The following is a 21,440-nucleotide window of genomic DNA, read 5'->3' as shown; positions in this document are numbered from 1 at the left end:
TCCTGTCTGAACCATGCTTTAACCTCCTCCTGTCTGGAACCATGCGTTTAACCTCCTCCTGTCTGGAACCATGCGTTTAACCTCCTCCTGTCTGAACCATGCGTTTAACCTCCTCCTGTTTAACCATCTCCTGTAGAACCATGCGTTTAACCTCCTCCTGTCTGGAACCATGTTTTAACCTCCTCCTGTCTGGAACCATGCGTTTAACCTCCTCCTGTCTGGAACCATGTGTTTAACCTCCTCCTGTACCATCTCCTGTAGAACCATGCGTTTAACCTCCTCCTGTCTGGAACCATGTGTTTAACCTCCTCCTGTCTGGAACCATGTGTTTAACCATCTCCTGTAGAACCATGTGTTTAACCTCCTCCTGTCTGGAACCATGCGTTTAACCTCCTCCTGTCTGGAACCATGCGTTTAACCTCCTCCTGTCTGGAACCATGCGTTTAACCTCCTCCTGTCTGGAACCATGCGTTTAACCTCCTCCTGTCTGGAACCATGCGTTTAACCTCCTCCTGTCTGGAACCATGCGTTTAACCTCCTCCTGTCTGGAACCATGCGTTTAACCTCCTCCTGTCTGGAACCATGCGTTTAACCTCCTCCTGTCTGGAACATGCGTTTAACCTCCTCCTGTCTGGAACCATGCGTTTAACCTCCTGTAGAACCATGTGTTTAACCTCCTCCTGTCTGGAACCATGCGTTTAACCTCCTCCTGTCTGGAACCATGTGTTTAACCTCCTCCTGTACCCTCTCCTGTAGAACCATGTGTTTAACCTCCTCCTGTCTGGAACCATGCGTTTAACCTCCTCCTGTCTGGAACCATGCGTTTAACCTCCTCCTGTCTGGAACCATGCGTTTAACCTCCTCCTGTAGAACCATGCGTTTAACCTCCTCCTGTCTGGAACCATGTGTTTAACCTCCTGTAGAACCATGTGTTTAACCTCCTCCTGTCTGGAACCATGCGTTTAACCTCCTCCTGTCTGGAACCATGTTTTACCTCCTCCTGTACCCTCTCCTGTAGAACCATGTGTTTAACCTCCTCCTGTCTGGAACCATGCGTTTAACCTCCTCCTGTCTGGAACCATGCGTTTAACCTCCTCCTGTCTGGAACCATGCGTTTAACCTCCTCCTGTCTGGAACCATGCGTTTAACCTCCTCCTGTCTGGAACCATGCGTTTAACCTCCTCCTGTCTGGAACCATGTGTTTAACCTCCTGTAGAACCATGTGTTTAACCTCCTCCTGTCTGGAACCATGCGTTTAACCTCCTCCTGTCTGGAACCATGTGTTTAACCTCCTCCTGTACCCTCTCCTGTAGAACCATGTGTTTAACCTCCTCCTGTCTGGAACCATGTGTTTAACCTCCTCCTGTCTGGAACCATGTGTTTAACCTCCTCCTGTCTGGAACCATGTGTTTAACCTCCTCCTGTACCATCTCCTGTAGAACCATGCGTTTAACCTCCTCCTGTACCATCTCCTGTAGAACCATGTGTTTAACCTCCTCCTGTCTGGAACCATGTGTTTAACCTCCTCCTGTCTGGAACCATGTGTTTAACCTCCTCCTGTCTGGAACCATGCGTTTAACCTCCTCCTGTCTGGAACCATGCGTTTAACCTCCTCCTGTCTGGAACCATGTGTTTAACCTCCTCCTGTCTGGAACCATGTGTTTAACCTCCTCCTGTACCATCTCCTGTAGAACCATGTGTTTAACCTCCTCCTGTACCATCTCCTGTAGAACCATGTGTTTAACCTCCTCCTGTACCATCTCCTGTCTGGAACCATGTGTTTAACCTCCTCCTGTACCATCTCCTGTAGAACCATGCGTTTAACCTCCTCCTGTCTGGAACCATGTGTTTAACCTCCTCCTGTCTGGAACCATGTGTTTAACCTCCTCCTGTCTGGAACCATGCGTTTAACCTCCTCCTGTCTGGAACCATGCGTTTAACCTCCTCCTGTCTGGAACCATGCGTTTAACCTCCTCCTGTCTGGAACCATGCGTTTAACCTCCTCCTGTAGAACCATGCGTTTAACCTCCTCCTGTCTGGAACCATGTGTTTAACCTCCTGTAGAACCATGTGTTTAACCTCCTCCTGTCTGGAACCATGCGTTTAACCTCCTCCTGTCTGGAACCATGCGTTTAACCTCCTCCTGTCTGGAACCATGCGTTTAACCTCCTCCTGTCTGGAACCATGCGTTTAACCTCCTCCTGTCTGGAACCATGCGTTTAACCTCCTCCTGTCTGGAACCATGCGTTTAACCTCCTCCTGTCTGGAACCATGCGTTTAACCTCCTCCTGTCTGGAACCATGCGTTTAACCTCCTCCTGTCTGGAACCATGCGTTTAACCTCCTCCTGTCTGGAACCATGCGTTTAACCTCCTCCTGTCTGGAACCATGCGTTTAACCTCCTCCTGTCTGGAACCATGCGTTTAACCTCCTCCTGTCTGGAACCATGCGTTTAACCTCCTCCTGTCTGGAACCATGCGTTTAACCTCCTCCTGTCTGGAACCATGTGTTTAACCTCCTCCTGTACCCTCTCCTGTAGAACCATGCGTTTAACCTCCTCCTGTCTGGAACCATGCGTTTAACCTCCTCCTGTCTGGAACCATGCGTTTAACCTCCTCCTGTCTGGAACCATGCGTTTAACCTCCTCCTGTCTGGAACCATGCGTTTAACCTCCTCCTGTCTGGAACCATGCGTTTAACCTCCTCCTGTCTGGAACCATGCGTTTAACCTCCTCCTGTCTGGAACCATGCGTTTAACCTCCTCCTGTACCCTCTCCTGTAGAACCATGTGTTTAACCTCCTCCTGTACCCTCTCCTGTAGAACCATGCGTTTAACCTCCTCCTGTACCCTCTCCTGTAGAACCATGCGTTTAACCTCCTCCTGTCTGGAACCATGCGTTTAACCTCCTCCTGTCTGGAACCATGCGTTTAACCTCCTCCTGTCTGGAACCATGCGTTTAACCTCCTCCTGTCTGGAACCATGCGTTTAACCTCCTCCTGTCTGGAACCATGCGTTTAACCTCCTCCTGTCTGGAACCATGCGTTTAACCTCCTCCTGTCTGGAACCATGCGTTTAACCTCCTCCTGTCTGGAACCATGTGTTTAACCTCCTCCTGTACCCTCTCCTGTAGAACCATGTGTTTAACCTCCTCCTGTCTGGAACCATGCGTTTAACCTCCTCCTGTACCCTCTCCTGTAGAACCATGTGTTTAACCTCCTCCTGTACCATCTCCTGTCTGGAACCATGTGTTTAACCTCCTCCTGTACCCTCTCCTGTAGAACCATGTGTTTAACCTCCTCCTGTAGAACCATGTGTTTAACCTCCTCCTGTACCATCTCCTGTAGAACCATGTGTTTAACCTCCTCCTGTACCATCTCCTGTAGAACCATGTGTTTAACCTCCTGTACTATCTCCTGTAGAACCACGCCCCAGGGGCAAAGAGAATCAAGCTGGACACTCCAGAGGAGATTTCTAAATGGAGAGCGGAGAGGCGCAGGTCAGTAGAATGTTTTGTATATAGCCTCCACATTGACTCTGTACCGTAACACCCTGTATATAGCCTCCACATTGACTCTGTAGCGGTACCCCCTGTATATAGCCTCCACATTGACTCTGTACCGGTACCCTCTGTATATAGCCTCCACATTGACTCTGTACCGGTACCCCCTGTATATAGCCTCCACATTGACTCTGTACCGGTACCCTCTGTATATAGCCTCCACATTGACTCTGTACCGGTACCCCCTGTATATGGCCTCCACATTGACTCTGTACCGGTACCCCCTGTATATAGCCTCCACATTGACTCTGTACCGGTACCCCCCTGTATATAGCCTCCACATTGACTCTGTACCGGTACCCCCTGTATATAGCCTCCACATTGACTCTGTACCGGTACCTCCTGTATATAGCCTCCACATTGACTCTGTACCGGTACCCCCTGTATATAGTCTCCACATTGACTCTGTACCGGTACCCCCTGTATATAGCCTCCACATTGACTCTGTACCGGTACCCCCTGTATATAGCCTCCTCATTGACTCTGTACCGTAACACCCTGTATATAGCCTCCACATTGACTCAGTACCGGTACCCCCTGTATATAGCCTCCACATTGACTCTGTACCGGTACACCCTGTATATAGCCTCCACATTGACTCTGTACCGGTACCCCCTGTATATAGCCTCCACATTGACTCTGTACCGGTACCCCCTGTATATAGCCTCCACATTGACTCTGTACCGGTACCCCCTGTATATAGCCTCCACATTGACTCTGTACCGTAACACCCTGTATTTAGCCTCCACATTGACTCAGTACCGTAATACCCTGTATATAGCCTCCACATTGACTCTGTACCGGTACCCCCTGTATATAGCCTCCACATTGACTCAGTACCGGTACCCCCTGTATATAGCCTCCACATTGACTCTGTACCGGTACCCCCTGTATATAGCCTCCACATTGACTCTGTACCGGTACCCCTGTATATAGCCTCCACATTGACTCTGTACCGGTAACCCCCTGTATATAGCCTCCACATTGACTCTGTACCGGTACCCCCTGTATATAGCCCCCACATTGACTCTGTACCGTAACACCCTGTATATAGCCCCCACATTGACTCTGTACCGGTACCCCCTGTATATAGCCTCCACATTGACTCTGTACCGGTACCCCCTGTATATAGCCTCCACATTGACTCTGTACCGGTACCCCCCTGTATATAGCCTCCACATTGACTCTGTACCGGTAACCCCCTGTATATAGCCTCCACATTGACTCTGTACCGGTACCCCCTGTATATAGCCTCCACATTGACTCTGTACCGTAACACCCTGTATATAGCCTCCACATTGACTCTGTACCGTAACACCCTGTATATAGCCTCCACATTGACTCTGTACCGTAACACCCTGTATATAGCCCCCACATTGACTCTGTACCGGTACCCCCTGTATATAGCCCCCACATTGACTCTGTACCGGTACCCCCTGTATATAGCCTCCACATTGACTCTGTACCGGTACCAACCTGTATATAGCCTCCACATTGACTCTGTACCGGTACCCCCTGTATATAGCCTCCACATTGACTCTGTACCGGTACCAACCTGTATATAGCCTCCACATTGACTCTGTACCGGTACCCCCTGTATATAGCCTCCACATTGACTCTGTACCGTAACACCCTGTATATAGCCTCCACATTGACTCTGTACCGGTACCCCCTGTATATAGCCTCCACATTGACTCTGTACCGGTACCCCCTGTATATAGCCTCCACATTGACTCTGTACCGGTACCCCCTGTATATAGCCTCCACATTGACTCTGTACCGGTACCCCCTGTATATAGCCTCCACATTGACTCTGTACTGGTACCCCCTGTATATAGCCTCCACATTGACTCTGTACCGGTACCCCCTGTATATAGCCTCCACATTGACTCTGTACCGGTACCCCCTGTATATAACCTCCACATTGACTCTGTACCGTAACACCCTGTATATAGCCTCCACATTGACTCTGTACCGGTACCCCCTGTATATAGCCTCCACATTGACTCTGTACCGTAACACCCTGTATATAGCCTCCACATTGACTCTGTACCGGTACCCCCTGTATATAGCCTCCACATTGACTCTGTACCATTACCCCCTGTATATAGCCTCCACATTGACTCTGTACCTGTACCCCCTGTATATAGCCTCCACATTGACTCTGTACCGTAACACCCTGTATATAGCCTCCACATTGACTCTGTACCGGTACCCCTTGTATATAGCCTCCACATTGACTCTGTACCGGTACCCCCTGTATATAGCCTCCACATTGACTCTGTACCGTAACACCCTGTATATAGCCTCCACATTGACTCTGTACCGTAACACCCTGTATATAGCCTCCACATTGACTCTGTACCGTAACACCCTGTATATAGCCTCCACATTGACTCTGTACCGTAACACCCTGTATATAGCCTCCACATTGACTCTGTACCGTAACACCCTGTATATAGCCTCCACATTGACTCTGTACCGTAACACCCTGTATATAGCCTCCACATTGACTCTGTACCGTAACACCCTGTATATAGCCTCCACATTGACTCTGTACCGTAACACCCTGTATATAGCCTCCACATTGACTCTGTACCAGTACCCCCTGTATATAGCCTCCACATTGACTCTGTACCGTAACACCCTGTATATAGCCTCCACATTGACTCTGTACCGTAACACCCTGTATATAGCCTCCACATTGACTCTGTACCGGTACCCCCTGTATATAGCCTCCACATTGACTCTGTACCGTAACACCCTGTATATAGCCTCCACATTGACTCTGTACCGGTACCCCCTGTATATAGCCTCCACATTGACTCTGTACCGTAACACCCTGTATATAGCCTCCACATTGACTCTGTACCAGTACCCCCTGTATATAGCCTCCACATTGACTCTGTACCGGTACCCCCTGTATATAGCCCCCACATTGACTCTGTACCGTAACACCCTGTATATAGCCTCCACATTGACTCTGTACCGTAACACCCTGTATATAGCCTCCACATTGACTCTGTACCGTAACACCCTGTATATAGCCTCCACATTGACTCTGTACCGTAACACCCTGTATATAGCCTCCACATTGACTCTGTACCGTAACACCCTGTATATAGCCTCCACATTTGACTCTGTACCGGTACTCCTTGTATAGATAAGAGGTTGACCGATTTAATTAGGGCAGATTTCAAGTTTTCATAAGTCGGTAATCAGATTTGACCATATTAATGACCAAACGCTCGTATTTCTGTGTGTTTATTATAATTAAGTCTATGATTTGATAGAGCAGTCTGAGCGGTGGTAGGCAGCAGCAGGCTCGTATTTCTGTGTGTTTATTATAATTAAGTCTATGATTTGATAGAGCAGTCTGAGCGGTGGTAGGCAGCAGCAGGCTGGTATTTCTGTGTGTTTATTATAATTAAGTCTATGATTTGATAGAGCAGTCTGAGCGGTGGTAGGCGGCAGCAGGCTGGTATTTCTGTGTGTTTATTATAATTAAGTCTATGATTTGATAGAGCAGTCTGAGCGGTGGTAGGCAGCAGCAGGCTGGTATTTCTGTGTGTTTATTATAATTAAGTCTATGATTTGATAGAGCAGTCTGAGCGGTGGTAGGCAGCAGCAGGCTGGTATTTCTGTGTGTTTATTATAATTAAGTCTATGATTTGATAGAGCAGTCTGAGCGGTGGTAGGCGGCAGCAGGCTGGTATTTCTGTGTGTTTATTATAATTAAGTCTATGATTTGATAGAGCAGTCTGAGCGGTGGTAGGCGGCAGCAGCATTCAAACAGTGCTTCAAGCACAGCGCTGTTTATGACTTCCAAGCCCATCAACTCCCCAGATTAGGCTGGCAATACTATAGTGCCTATAAGTACATCCAATAGTCAAATGTATATGAAATACAAATGGTATAGAGAGAAGTAGTCCTATAATTCCTATAATAACTACAACCTATAACTTCTTACCTGGGAATATTGAAGACTCATGTTAAAATGAACCACCAGGTTCATATGTTCTGAGCAAGGAACTATATTGCACTTTAACTTTTGTCTCCAACACTTTGTTTTTGCATTATTTGAACCAAATTGAACATGTTTCATTATTTATTTTAGACTAAATTGATTTTATTGATGTATTATATTAAGTTAAAATAAAAGTGTTCATTCAGTCTTGTTTGTAATTGTCATTATTACAAATATATAAACAACAATCGGACGATTTAATCGGTATCGGCATTTTTTGGTCCTCCAATCGGTATCGGAGTTGAAAAATCATAATCGGTCGACCTCTTATAGATCCTCGCTTGTTATTTTACTGCTGCTGTTTAATTATTTGGTACTTTTATTTTCTATTTAAGTATCTATTTTTTTACTTAACACTTTGTATTTATTTTCTTAACTTAAAACTTCTACTTGGTCACAATCCCGGATCCGGGAGCACCCTCATCAGTAAAAAAGCTGACTAGCATAGCCTAGCATAGCGCCACAAGTAAATACTAGCATCTAAATATCATGAAATCACAAGTCCAAGACACCAGATGAAAGATACACATCTTGTGAATCCAGCCATCATTTCTGATTTTTAAAATGTTTTACAGGGAAGACACAATGTATTTCTATTAGCTAACCACGATAGCAAAAGACCCAACCGCATATTTTCACCATTTTTTTACTGCATAGGTAGCTATCACAAATTCGACCAAATAAAGATATAAATAGTCACTAACCAAGAAACAACTATATCAGATGACAGTCTGATAACATATTTATTGTATAGCATATGTTTTTTGTTCGAAAAATGTGCATATTTCAGGTATAAATCATAGTTTTACATTGCAGTAGTCTCACCAAAGCAGCTAGAATAACTACAGAAACCAACGTGAAATACCTAAATACTCATCATAAAACATTTATGAAAAATACACGGTGTACAGCAAATGAAAGACCAACATCTTGTGAATCCATCCAATATTTCAGATTTTTTAAGTGTTTTACAGCGAAAACACAATATAGCATTATATTAGCTTACTACAATAGCCTACCACACAGCAGCATTCATTCAAGACACGTTAGCGATAGCGAATAAACCAGCAAAAGATATACATTTTTTCACTAACCTTCTCAAACTTCATCAGATGACAGTCCTATAACATCATATTACACAATACATATATGGTTTGTTCGAAAATGTGCATATTTAGCGGCACAAATCGTGGTTGAACAATGTGAATACGTAGTGAAAATGCAGAAATATTGTCAGGAGAAATCTTGGAGAGGCACCTATTCTAATCAAATAACTAATCATAAGCTTTACTAAAAAATACATGTTGGACAGCAAATTAAAGATACACTAGTTCTTAATGCAACCGCTGTGTTAGATTTTTAAAATTAACTTTAGTACGACTTACAGCTTACGTTATAGCGATACAGCGCCCAAAATCAGCGCCCAAATTACGTCTAAACATTTTTGACAGATATACGAAAAAACATCATAAATCGTTCCTACTATTTGATGAGCTTCCATCAGAATCTCGTACAAGTTGTCCTTTGTCCAGAATAATCGTTGCTCGGTTGTAGAACGTCGTCTTCATCTGTAGAACGCTAGCCAACGCTAGCCAACGCTAGCCAACGCTAGCAAACGTTAGCCATGCGGCACAGAAGTGTCCAAATCCCCAGAACGCATCACAAAGAAAATACCGAAAATCGGAATAAACGTATATAAAGTCGGTTTAATATAACTAGTTGATGATGTTTTTAACACATATCGAATATCCGGCTCTGATTTTATATCTAAGGCCTATAACGACAGCTTTTCAGAACGCAATCCTGAGGTCTGTCTCGCGCCAAGACGAACGGTGAAAAGACTACACCCACGGTTCCAAGAGCTCTTGTTCGGCCTCAGATCTAGCTAGACACCCCATTCCAATTCTCACTGCCTACTGACATCTAGGGGAAGGCGTATGCAGTGCATGTAGACCCATAGATTCCATGCAAATTAATAAACTGACCCTGGAACAGAGCCCTCGATTTCAGATGTCTCACTTCCTGACAGGAAGTTTGCTGCCAAATGAGTTCTGTTTTACTCACAGATATAATTCAAACGGTTTTAGAAACTAGAGAATGTTTTCTATCCAATGGTAGTAATAATATGCATATTGTACGAGCAAGAATTGAGTACGAGGCAGTTTAATTTGGGAACAATTTTTTACAAAGTGAGAACAGCGCCCCCCTATTGAGAAAAGGTTATTAAAGCATTGTTGGTTAAGGGCTTGTAAGTAAGCAATTCACTAAGGTCGACACCTGTTGTATTCGGTGCATGTGACAAATAAAATTTGATTTGACATGCGGTGATGTTGATGACGACAATGCTGTTTCCACTTTGCTTCTTAATATTAATCCACTATCGTTCTGTAATTACACTATTAGCTAATGCTAATAGCTACCTAGCTAACAAACGTACTGAGTCAGAGCAAACGTAACTAGCTATACAGCCTGATAATACCAGTGATGGTGTAGAACTAAATCTGCATGTTTTTTTGTGCAACAGTAACTTCTAAATCAGAGGAAAACACAAAGCAAGAATATGTTAGCTACATGAAGTAGGTAAGAGGGAACATTCAATGTAGCCAAATATTATAGGGTCCCCTAGGAAACACTTGTCAACACTTTGGTTCCTACCCTGTCACAGTAACTCCTCCCTGGCATTTTCATTTGTTATGTCAAACACTCTAATCAAAGTGCCCACTATTATATTCTAGGGGGTGCCACCCCTGGGGTCATGTCCTGTAGGGGGTGCCACCCCTGGGGTCATGTACAGTAGGGGGTGCCACCCCTGGGGTCATGTCCTGTAGGGGGTGCCACCCCTGGGGTCATGTCCTGTAGGGGGTGCCACCCCTGGGGTCATGTCCTGTAGGGGGTGCCACCCCTGGGGTCATGTATAGTAGGGGGTGCCACCCCTGGGGTCATGTATAGTAGGGGGTGCCACCCCTGGGGTCATGTCCTGTAGGGGGTGCCACCCCTGGGGTCATGTACAGTAGGGGGTGCCACCCCTGGGGTCAAAACAAATGTTGAACTTTTATTATTCAGAAATGCCTTTTTCAAATGCTGTGATATGTTTTGGCCATATCGCCCAGCCCTGCCACAGCGCAAACATTTCAAATCAAATGTATTTATATAGCCCTTCTTAGATCAGCTGATATCTCAAAGTGCTGTACAGAAACCCAGCCTAAAACCCCAAACAGCAAGCAATGCAGGTGTAGAAGCACAGTGGCTAGGAAAAACTCCCTAGAAAGGCCGAAACCTAGAGAGGAACCAGGCTATGAGGGGTGGCCAGTCCTCTTATGGCTGTGCCGGGTGGAGATTATAACAGAACATGGCCAAGATGTGTCCCACCGCCTGGCTGGGGAGCTGTGGGACACGCAGCCACACCGCCTGGCTGGGGAGCCGTGGGACACGCAGCCACACCGCCTGGCTGGGGAGCCGTGGGACACGCAGCCACACCGCCTGGCTGGGGAGCCGTGGGACACGCAGCCACACCGCCTGGCTGGGGAGCCGTGGGACACGCAGCCACACCGCCTGGCTGGGGAGCCGTGGGACACGCAGCCACACCGCCTGGCTGGGGAGCCGTGGGACACGCAGCCACACCGCCTGGCTGGGGAGCCGTGGGACACGCAGCCACACCGCCTGGCTGGGGAGCCGTGGGACACGCAGCCACACCGCCTGGCTGGGTAGCCGTGGAACACGCAGCCACACCGCCTGGCTGGGGAGCCGTGGGACACGCAGCCGCACCGCCTGGCTGGGGAGCCGTGGGACACGCAGCCACACCGCCTGGCTGGGGAGCCGTGGGACACGCAGCCACACCGCCTGGCTGGGGAGCCGTGGGACACGCAGCCGCACCGCCTGGCTGGGGAGCCGTGGGACACGCAGCCGCACCGCCTGGCTGGGGAGCCGTGGGACACGGAGCCACACCGCCTGGCTGGGGAGCCGTGGGACACGCAGCCACACCACCTGGCTGGGGAGCCGTGGGACACGGAGCCACACCGCCTGGCTGGGGAGCCACGCAGGCAGAAAAGTTGGTCTAATTTACTCAAGCCTATAAAAGTGAGAATTTGAGGTGCACAGGCTTCTACCACTGAAGTGTGACGTTGTCCTCGTGTTTCTTGGCTATTTACATAGTTGTGTTCACGCTAGGTGGTTGTTCCAGTGAGTTTGCTGCTACTAGCAAAGGAATGTTGGAGAATCATTTCTGACACAGACAGGCGAAGCCTACCGTTACCACGGTAAAGGCCCACCCCTTAAAGGGGCAGTAACTTTTGTCTCACCAATGTGACTCCAAGGGTACATTGGACTTTTATTGAGCATGGAACACCCCAAAAAAACATATCAACTTTTAGTCTTATCATAAAAACACTCTTCAAATATGTTCGTTGTGCTTGTAATAAATGTCAGGTACAGGTTGGCAACAACAACTGCCCGAGTTACACCAGGAACGCACAATCCCTCCATCAGTGTCAGACTGTCCGCAATAGGCTGGACTGAGGGCTTATAGGCCTGTTGTAAGGCAGGTCCTCACCACACATCACCGGCAACAACATTGCCTATGGGCACAAACCCACTGTCGCTGGACCAGACAGGACAGGCAAAAAGTGCTCTACACTGACGAGTCACGGTTTTGTCTCACCGGGGGTGATGGTCGGATTTGCTTTTATCGTCGAAGGAATGAGCGTTACACCGAGGCCTGTACTCTGGAGCGGGATCGATTTGGAGGTGGAGGGTCCGTCATGGTCTGGGGCGGTGTGTCACAGCATCATCGGACTGAGCTTGTTGTCATTGCAGGCAATCTCAACGCTGTGCGTTACAGGGAAGACATCCTCCTTCCTCATGTGGTACCCTTCCTGCAGGCTCATCCTGACATGACCCTCCAGCATGACAATGCCACCAGCCATACTGCTTGTTCTGTGCGTGTCCCCCCCCAGAAATGTCCGGGAACTTGCAGGTGCCTTGGTGGAAGAGTGGGGTAACTCAGAGCAAGTACTGGCAAATCTGGTGCAGTCAATGAGGAGGAGATGAACTGCAGTACTTAATGCAGCTGGTGGCCACACTAGATACTGACTTTTTGTGATTGTGCATTCGAAAAGTATTCAGGCCCCTTTATCCACATTTTATTACGTTACAGCGTTATTTTTAAATGTATTCATTTTTTTTTCTACACAATGTCTCAATGACAAAGCATAAACTGGTTTAGATTTTTTTTTGCTAATTTATATAAAAATGAAGACTTCCACATGTATTCAGACCCTTTACTCAGCACTTTGTTGAAGCACCTTTGGCAGCGATTACAGCATCGAGTCATCTTGGGTATGACGCTACAAGCTTGGCACACCTGTATTTGGGGAGTTTATCCCATTTTAAGGTCTGTCCAGAGCTGTTGGATCGGGTTCGGGCTCTGCCTGGGCCACTCAAGGACATTCAGAGACTTGTCCCGAAGCCACTCCTGCATTGTCTTGGCTGTGTGCTTAGGGTCGTTGTCCTGTTGGAAGGTGAACCTTCGCCCCAATTTGAGGTCCTGATTGCTCTGGTGCAGGTTTTCAGCAAGGATCTCTCTGTACTTTTCTCCGTTCATCTTTCCCTCAATCCTCCCAGTCCCTGCTGCTGAAAAACATCCCCACAGCATGATGCTGCCACCACCATGCTTCACCGTAGGGATGGTTCCAGGTTTCCTCCAGACGTGATGCTTGGAATTCAGGCCAAAGAGTTCAATCTTGGTTTCATCAGACCAGAGAATCTTGTTTCTCTTGGTCTGAGAGTCTTTAGGTGGCTTTAGGCGAACTCCAAGCGGGCTGTCATGTGCCTTTTACTGAGGAGTGTCTTCCGTCTGGCCACTCTACCAGAAAGCCCTGATTGGTGGAGTGCTGCAGAGATGGTTGTCCTTCTGGAAGGTTCTCCCATCTCCACAGAGGAACTCTAGAGCTCTGTCAGAGACCATCTGGTTTTTAGTTACCTCCCTGACCAAGGTCCTTCTCCCCCTCCTGCTCAGTTTGGCCGGGCGGCCAGCTCTAGGAAGAGTCTTGGTGGTTCCAAACTTCTTCCATTTAAGAATGATGGAGGCCACTGTGTTCTTGGGGACTTTCAAAGTTGCAGACTTTTTTTGTTGGTAACTTTCCCCAGATCTGTGCCTCGACACAACCCAGTCTCGGAGCGCTACAGACAATTCCCTCGACCTCATGGCTTGGTTTTCGGTCTGACATGCACTGTCAACTGTGGGACCTTATATAGGCGTGTGTCTGTCTTTCCAAATCGTGTCCAATCAATTGAAATGACCACAGATGGACTCCAAGTTGTAGAAACATCTCAACAATGGTCAATGGAAACAGGATGCACCTGAGCTCAACTTCGAGTCTCATAGCAAAGGGTCTGAATACTTATGTAAATAAGGTATTTCTACTTATCTAAACACCGGTTTTCGCTTTGTCCTTCAAGGGGTATTGTGTAGATTGCTGATTTCTTTTATTTAATCCATTTTAGAATACGTCTGTAACGTAAAATATGCGGTAAAAGGCAAGGGGTCTGAATACTCTCCGAAAGCAGTGTGTTTTTGTTCCAGTTTGTTTAGCTGTCTATAGAAGCATATACAGTATAGCTATTTTGTTAGTAAGTGTTTGCTTTAAGGGTATTTTTGTAGTGGGTTTTTTTCAGGGGAGACCAGGGTCTCATTCTCAATGGTGACCTGAGAACAAACAATTCAACATCATTCAGTAAAACGGATACAGCCGTTTTCAGATTCACTACTTTTCAATAACACTAAATGATTACAATCAACCGAAACACTCACCAACCAGAGTGAATGTATTCCTCGTCAGCTTTCTAAACGTCCTTATTCGCACCAAGGATTCCAGATGGAATGAGGATGGTTCCTAACATGGGGGGCCTTACAACTGAAGGCTAATAAACCTCGGTTGGTAGAGGAACCTCGAGTTGTGAGCTGGGTTTGGTGCCTCGTGTTTTTCTACTTTGACGAGACAACCGAGATGTTGGTAGCTGGTTCGGCAGAGCTTTCTAAACCAAAAGGGAGACATGATGTGATCTACTGGAGAGGTCCAGCTGACCACCTGAGACATGATGCATTGATCAGTATTAAACCGGTGTTCTCAGTCAACTCTCCTGGTAAAATAAAAATGTGAACTCTGTATCCCAGAGTTTTAGAGTAATGTCTGCTGCCTTCTGATAAATGGGAAGCCCCATAATGAGGGGCTGCAGGGAAGTTGAGGGTCCAGCCTGCGTTCTGTTTAGGACAGGAAGTTGAGGGTCCAGCCTGCTGTCTGTTTAGGGAGAGGCCTGGTCGAGTTCTATAAAGCCTTTACCAGCTGATCTGTCTTTTTTTACATCACATTTCTGATAATCCAAAATCCCTAATATGTAAAGTTGGGAACCTGCTCAATGAGAGGACCACGCAATGCATCAAGGCTGCTCAATGAGAGGACCACGCAATGCATCAAGGCTGCTCAATGAGAGGACCACGCAATGCATCAAGGCTGCTCAATGAGAGGACCACGCAATGCATCAAGGCTGCTCAATGAGAGGACCATTCAATGCATCAAGGCTGCTCAATGAGAGGACCACGCAATGCATCAAGGCTGCTCAATGAGAGGACCACGCAATGCATCAAGGCTGCTCAATGAGAGGACCACGCAATGCATCAAGGCTGCTCAATGAGAGGACCATTCAATGCATCAAGGCTGCTCAATGAGAGGACCACGCAATGCATCAAGGCTGCTCAATGAGAGGACCACGCAATGCATCAAGGCTGCTCAATGAGAGGACCACGCAATGCATCAAGGCTGCTCAATGAGAGGACCACGCAATGCATCAAGGCTGCTCAATGAGAGGACCACGCAATGCATCAAGGCTGCTCAATGAGAGGACCATTCAATGCATCAAGGCTGCTCAATGAGAGGACCATTCAATGCATAAATGTGTAAACTGAAATCTGAAATAGCTCTCTGAAAATGAGAAAAAACGAGATGTATTTAGTTTTTTCCCCGCATGAAGGACCCATTTGAAATCCACAAGGGCTTTCTGCAAGGTAACCACATCCGATGGCAGCTCTAACAGACTGGTCAGCAGCAGGGCCAATAGGTAACCACATCCGATGGCAGCTCTAACAGACTGGTCAGCAGCAGGGCCAATAGCTAACCACATCTGATGGCAGCTCTACCAGACTGGTCAGCAGCAGGGCCAATAGCTAACCACATCCGATGGCAGCTCTAACAGACTGGTCAGCAGCAGGGCCAATAGCTAACCACATCCGATGGCAGCTCTAACAGACTGGTCAGCAGCAGGGCCAATAGCTAACCACATCCGATGGCAGCTCTAATAGACTGGTCAGCAGCAGGGCCAATAGCTAACCACATCCGATGGCAGCTCTAACAGACTGGTCAGCAGCAGGGCCAATAGCTAACCACATCCGATGGCAGCTCTAACAGACTGGTCAGCAGCAGGGCCAATAGCTAACCACATCCGATGGCAGCTCTGACTGGTCAGCAGCAGGGCCAATAGCTAACCACATCCGATGGCAGCTCTGACTGGTCAGCAGCAGGGCCAATAGCTAACCACATCCGATGGCAGCTCTGACTGGTCAGCAGCAGGGCCAATAGCTAACCACATCCGATGGCAGCTCTAACAGACTGGTCAGCAGCAGGGCCAATAGCTAACCACATCCGATGGCAGCTCTGATTGGTCAGCAGCAGGGCCAATAGCTAACAACATCCGATGGCAGCTCTGACTGGTCAGCAGCAGGGCCAATAGGTAACCACATCCGATGGCAGCTCTGATTGGTCAGCAGCAGGGCCAATAGCGTGCAGAAGTGTCATCGGCATATAGATGAATGTTACAGGTTTTTGCAGATGTACCAATATTATTAATATAAATAGTAAAGAGGATGGGTCCCAAAAATCAACCCTTGAAGGAAACACTTTTTAGTAATTTCAAGGTCACGTGACACTATCAGAAAGCACAACATCAGTCTCTTTGTGTACAGGAACTACCCAACCCTGGTGAACGTGGAGAAGAGGAGGAAAGTGATGGATGCCAGGGAGGAGACTGGTGCGGTGCTGGAAACGGCTCAGTTTGGGTACGTGTACTTTCTTCTTCCTACATTTTATTGGTTGGTACAAGTTAGGTTACAAATACAACAGGATGATATTGTACTGATGCACAAGTTTCCTCCACTGAATAGTTGGGACCTACCCTGAACTATTTAGGTCACGCTGTTTGTTCTGTTGTTAGGAGGATGAGGGGTAGAGGTCGTGGACAGCGTGGTGGAAGGTTCCAGAGGGGCAGATGGGCCAGACCGGGTCCTCATCCGTCAGAGAGACCACCACACCCCACTCAAACCCCCACGGAGAGGCCTCCACCCCTCACTCAGTTCCCCAGGGACGGAGACCCTCTGGGGGCTCTGGCCAACAGTGACCCAGGTCAGTGATCCAGGAACCTGCCAGAGACAAGCTTTTTAAAGGTCCTAATGTCTGTCCCTGTATACACAACCCCTGTTGACTCTGACCCTTACTCTGACCTCTGTAGACTCTGATACAGAGGAGCCAGTCAGTGGAGGTGGGGTGACTGTGGCCCCTAAACAAATGACATCAGGGCTGGGATCTCTGATGGCCAGCTACGGCTCCATGACCGACAGCGACAGCGACCAGGAACCACAAGGTGAGCTTTAAATGTCAGCTGTCTGTTTCCCCCGTATGGAGGCCTGTTTCCCCCGTATGGAGGCCTGTTTCCCCCGTATGGAGGCCTGTTTCCCCCGTATGGAGGCCTGTTTCCCCCGTATGGAGGCCTGTTTCCCCCGTAGGGAGGCCTGTTGTCCCCGTAGGGAGGCCTGTTGTCCCCGTAGGGAGGCCTGTTGTCCCCGTAGGGAGGCCTGTTGTCCCCGTAGGGAGGCCTGTTGTCCCCGTAGGGAGGCCTGTTGTCCCCGTAGGGAGGCCTGTTGTCCCCGTAGGGAGGCCTGTTGTCCCCGTAGGGAGGCCTGTTGTCCCCGTATGGAGGCCTGTTGTCCCCGTATGGAGGCCTGTTGTCCCCGTATGGAGGCCTGTTGTCCCCGTAGGGAGGCCTGTTGTCCCCCGTATGGAGGCCTGTTGTCCCCGTAGGGAGGCCTGTTGTCCCCGTAGGGAGGCCTGTTGTCCCCGTAGGGAGGCCTGTTGTCCCCGTAGGGAGGCCTGTTGTCCCCGTAGGGAGGCCTGTTGTCCCCGTAGGGAGGCCTGTTGTCCCCGTAGGGAGGCCTGTTGTCCCCGTAGGGAGGCCTGTTGTCCCCGTAGGGAGGCCTGTTGTCCCCGTAGGGAGGCCTGTTGTCCCCGTAGGGAGGCCTGTTGTCCCCGTAGGGAGGCCTGTTGTCCCCGTAGGGAGGCCTGTTGTCCCCGTAGGGAGGCCTGTTGTCCCCGTAGGGAGGCCTGTTGTCCCCGTAGGGAGGCCTGTTGTCCCCCGTAGGAGGGAGGCCTGTTGTCCCCGTAGGGAGGCCTGTTGTCCCCGTAGGGAGGCCTGTTGTCCCCGTAGGGAGGCCTGTTGTCCCCGTAGGGAGGCCTGTTGTCCCCGTAGGGAGGCCTGTTGTCCCCGTAGGGAGGCCTGTTGTCCCCCGTATGGAGGCCTGTTGTCCCCCGTATGGAGGCCTGTTGTCCCCCGTATGGAGGCCTGTTGTCCCCCGTATGGAGGCCTGTTGTCCCCCGTATGGAGGCCTGTTGTCCCCGTATGGAGGCCTGTTGTCCCCGTATGGAGGCCTGTTGTCCCCGTATGGAGGCCTGTTGTCCCCGTATGGAGGCCTGTTGTCCCCGTATGGAGGCCTGTTGTCCCCGTATGGAGGCCTGTTGTCCCCGTATGGAGGCCTGTTGTCCCCCGTATGGAGGCCTGTTGTCCCCCGTATGGAGGCCTGTTGTCCCCCGTATGGAGGCCTGTTGTCCCCGTAGGGAGGCCTGTTGTCCCCGTAGGGAGGCCTGTTGTCCCCGTATGGAGGCCTGTTGTCCCCCGTATGGAGGCCTGTTGTCCCCCGTATGGAGGCCTGTTGTCCCCCGTATGGAGGCCTGTTGTCCCCCGTATGGAGGCCTGTTGTCCCCCTATGGAGGCCTGTTGTCCCCGTATGGAGGCCTGTTGTCCCCGTATGGAGGCCTGTTGTCCCCGTATGGAGGCCTGTTGTCCCCGTATGGAGGCCTGTTGTCCCCGTATGGAGGCCTGTTGTCCCCGTATGGAGGCCTGTTGTCCCCGTATGGAGGCCTGTTGTCCCCGTATGGAGGCCTGTTGTCCCCCGTATGGAGGCCTGTTGTCCCCCGTATGGAGGCCTGTTGTCCCCCGTATGGAGGCCTGTTGTCCCCGTAGGGAGGCCTGTTGTCCCCGTAGGGAGGCCTGTTGTCCCCGTATGGAGGCCTGTTGTCCCCCGTATGGAGGCCTGTTGTCCCCCGTATGGAGGCCTGTTGTCCCCCGTATGGAGGCCTGTTGTCCCCCGTATGGAGGCCTGTTGTCCCCCGTATGGAGGCCTGTTGTCCCCCGTATGGAGGCCTGTTGTCCCCCGTATGGAGGCCTGTTGTCCCCCGTATGGAGGCCTGTTGTCCCCCGTATGGAGGCCTGTTGTCCCCCGTATGGAGGCCTGTTGTCCCCCGTATGGAGGCCTGTTGTCCCCCGTATGGAGGCCTGTTGTCCCCCGTATGGAGGCAACAAACAGAAGACATCGCCAATGATTCCAGTGTGTTACTATGGACTTGTTGTTGAGTCTGAACGTAAGACCTAAAAACAGCTTTTAAAATACTATGACGTCTGACTTGTTACTTGTCATTTTAGCTTTAATATTTTTGACTTTCATTATATTTCATTAGTCAACACGTTGAGATGTAAACTTAGTGGTGTCTCAGTCCTGCCCATCCAGAGGACCAGTCAGCTGCTGAAGGAGAACCAGGCAATGCTGAAGGCTCTGCCAGCCAAGCCCCAGAACAGTGCTTCATCTGGGGCTAAGAGACTCTACCCTGAGCCCCCCCGGGAACCACAGCCTGGGTCTGGTCCTCATAGACCTGGTAGGGGGAGAGGAAGAGGAGCGAGAGGAGGACGAAACAACATGGACACCCCCCAACAGCGCCGTGCCACTCTGCTTGAGATGGTAAGACACCAGGAAAGAGGCAACGAGGCACAACTGATTTTACAGTGTTGAGATAAAAGATAAACATTTAAGTCTGTATTGTGAATGTAGGTAGCATGTGTAGTTAGCATGTGTAGGTAGCATGTGTAGGTAGCATGTGTAGGTAGCATGTGTAGGTAGCATGTGTAGGTAGCATGTGTAGTTGGCATGTGTAGGTAGCATGTGTAGGTAGCATGTGTAGGTAGCATGTGTAGGTAGCATGTGTAGTTAGCATGTGTAGGTAGCATGTGTAGGTAGCATGTGTAGGTAGCATGTGTAGGTAGCATGTGTAGGTAGCATGTGTAGGTAGCATGTGTAGTTGGCATGTGTAGGTAGCATGTGTAGTTAGCATGTGTAGTTGGCATGTGTAGGTAGCATGTGTAGTTGGCATGTGTAGGTAGCATGTGTAGTTGGCATGTGTAGGTAGCATGTGTAGTTGGCATGTGTAGGTAGCATGTGTAGGTAGCATGTGTAGGTAGCATGTGTAGGTAGCATGTGTAGGTAGCATGTGTAGTTAGCATGTGTAGGTAGCATGTGTAGGTAGCATGTGTAGGTAGCATGTGTAGTTGGCATTTTTTCTACCTGCTGAATTGTTCTATGACCCCTGACCTTTACAGTTACTGGCCCCAGACATCCGCCATGAGAGGAACGTGCTCCTGCAGTGTGTTCGCTACATTGTCCGAAACAACTTCTTTGTAGTGGAGGGTCAAACTCAGGACCAGGATGGAACTCTGGGCAGAACAGGGACCACAGGTGACCCTAACCTTGACCTCCAGACACAGGAAGTGAGAGCAGATGATCTGAGAGCAGATGATCTCCCAGCTACCGCTGTGGTTGGTCCAGATGAAAGAGGTGACCAGGTGAGGTCATCACTAGAAGGTACCCAGAAACCACCAGTCTGTCAGGGACCTTCAGAGGTGGACATTTTGAATGCTGAAGATGTCCATCCTGAGGAGATGCCAGATGCCGCCTCAAACCCTGATGTCATAACTCAGCTGAACTCTAACCCTGAGGTCCTGGGGACTGTGGCTGAGCAGTCTGGAGCCCAACAAGTGGGAGAAGACCAGAGCATGGAGGAGAACACACAGAGTGGACCAGCCTGCTCACAGTCACATCCCCTCCAGGAAACCCCAATGGACTTGGCTTTGAATGCTAATTATGGAGATGGTCACCCTGAAGACCACTCCCAGACCTCCATCCCCAACTATGATGATGAAGTCTGGGAGACCCAAGACCCCTGAAGTCACCCTAACCCTTCAATCAAGACTGTCACCTTGACCCTTCAATCAAGACTGTCACCCTAAAAGCAGATTTATGCTTGATCCAGAAATGCGGTCCGGAGGCTCTGTACAGTTGCGTTATTTTGAGTGAGTTTTTACAGAGACAGTGCACATTAATCAACGTTTCATCATCGCTATGCAAACAAGCCTGATTTCTGCGACAATTTCTCTGTTTACACAAGTTTTTAGTTTAGCTAATAAAATGAAAACATAACTTCAAACTACTTTTGGGTCCCTCGTTAATATTACAACATGAAACCCATGTCTTAAACGTTGCTACGTTTTGTAAATAGTGAAGAACATGTGTAATCTGCTTGATGTATTAAAGTTACTCATCTTACAGATCACGAAGTCAGATCATTTCCATTCATATATAATTCAGTTTGTCATACACTGGCTGTCATGTTTTTATTTGAACCGTCCCTGATCTACAGTGGAATCATCT

At 49.0% G+C, this 21,440-nt stretch overlaps 1 protein-coding gene across 1 annotated transcript in view; it reads left to right on the top strand.

Moving 5' to 3' along the window:
- Positions 1–21,219, top strand: part of LOC120036997 (nuclear fragile X mental retardation-interacting protein 1-like) — a 22,033-nt gene extending 814 nt beyond the window's left edge. The window contains exons 2-7 of the mRNA XM_038983237.1: positions 3,419–3,495; positions 16,599–16,691; positions 16,847–17,034; positions 17,141–17,272; positions 19,456–19,697; positions 20,333–21,219. Coding sequence (XP_038839165.1) covers positions 3,419–3,495; positions 16,599–16,691; positions 16,847–17,034; positions 17,141–17,272; positions 19,456–19,697; positions 20,333–20,956 — 1,356 coding nt within the window. The 3' untranslated portion in view covers positions 20,957–21,219. The remainder of the gene's footprint in view (positions 1–3,418; positions 3,496–16,598; positions 16,692–16,846; positions 17,035–17,140; positions 17,273–19,455; positions 19,698–20,332) is intronic.
- The last annotated feature ends 221 nt before the right edge of the window (positions 21,220–21,440 follow it).

This window comes from Salvelinus namaycush, unplaced genomic scaffold (assembly GCF_016432855.1).
Source record: "Salvelinus namaycush isolate Seneca unplaced genomic scaffold, SaNama_1.0 Scaffold154, whole genome shotgun sequence".
NCBI classification, from domain to species: Eukaryota; Metazoa; Chordata; class Actinopteri; order Salmoniformes; family Salmonidae; genus Salvelinus; species Salvelinus namaycush.
This window is presented reverse-complemented; position numbering and strand designations above follow the sequence as displayed.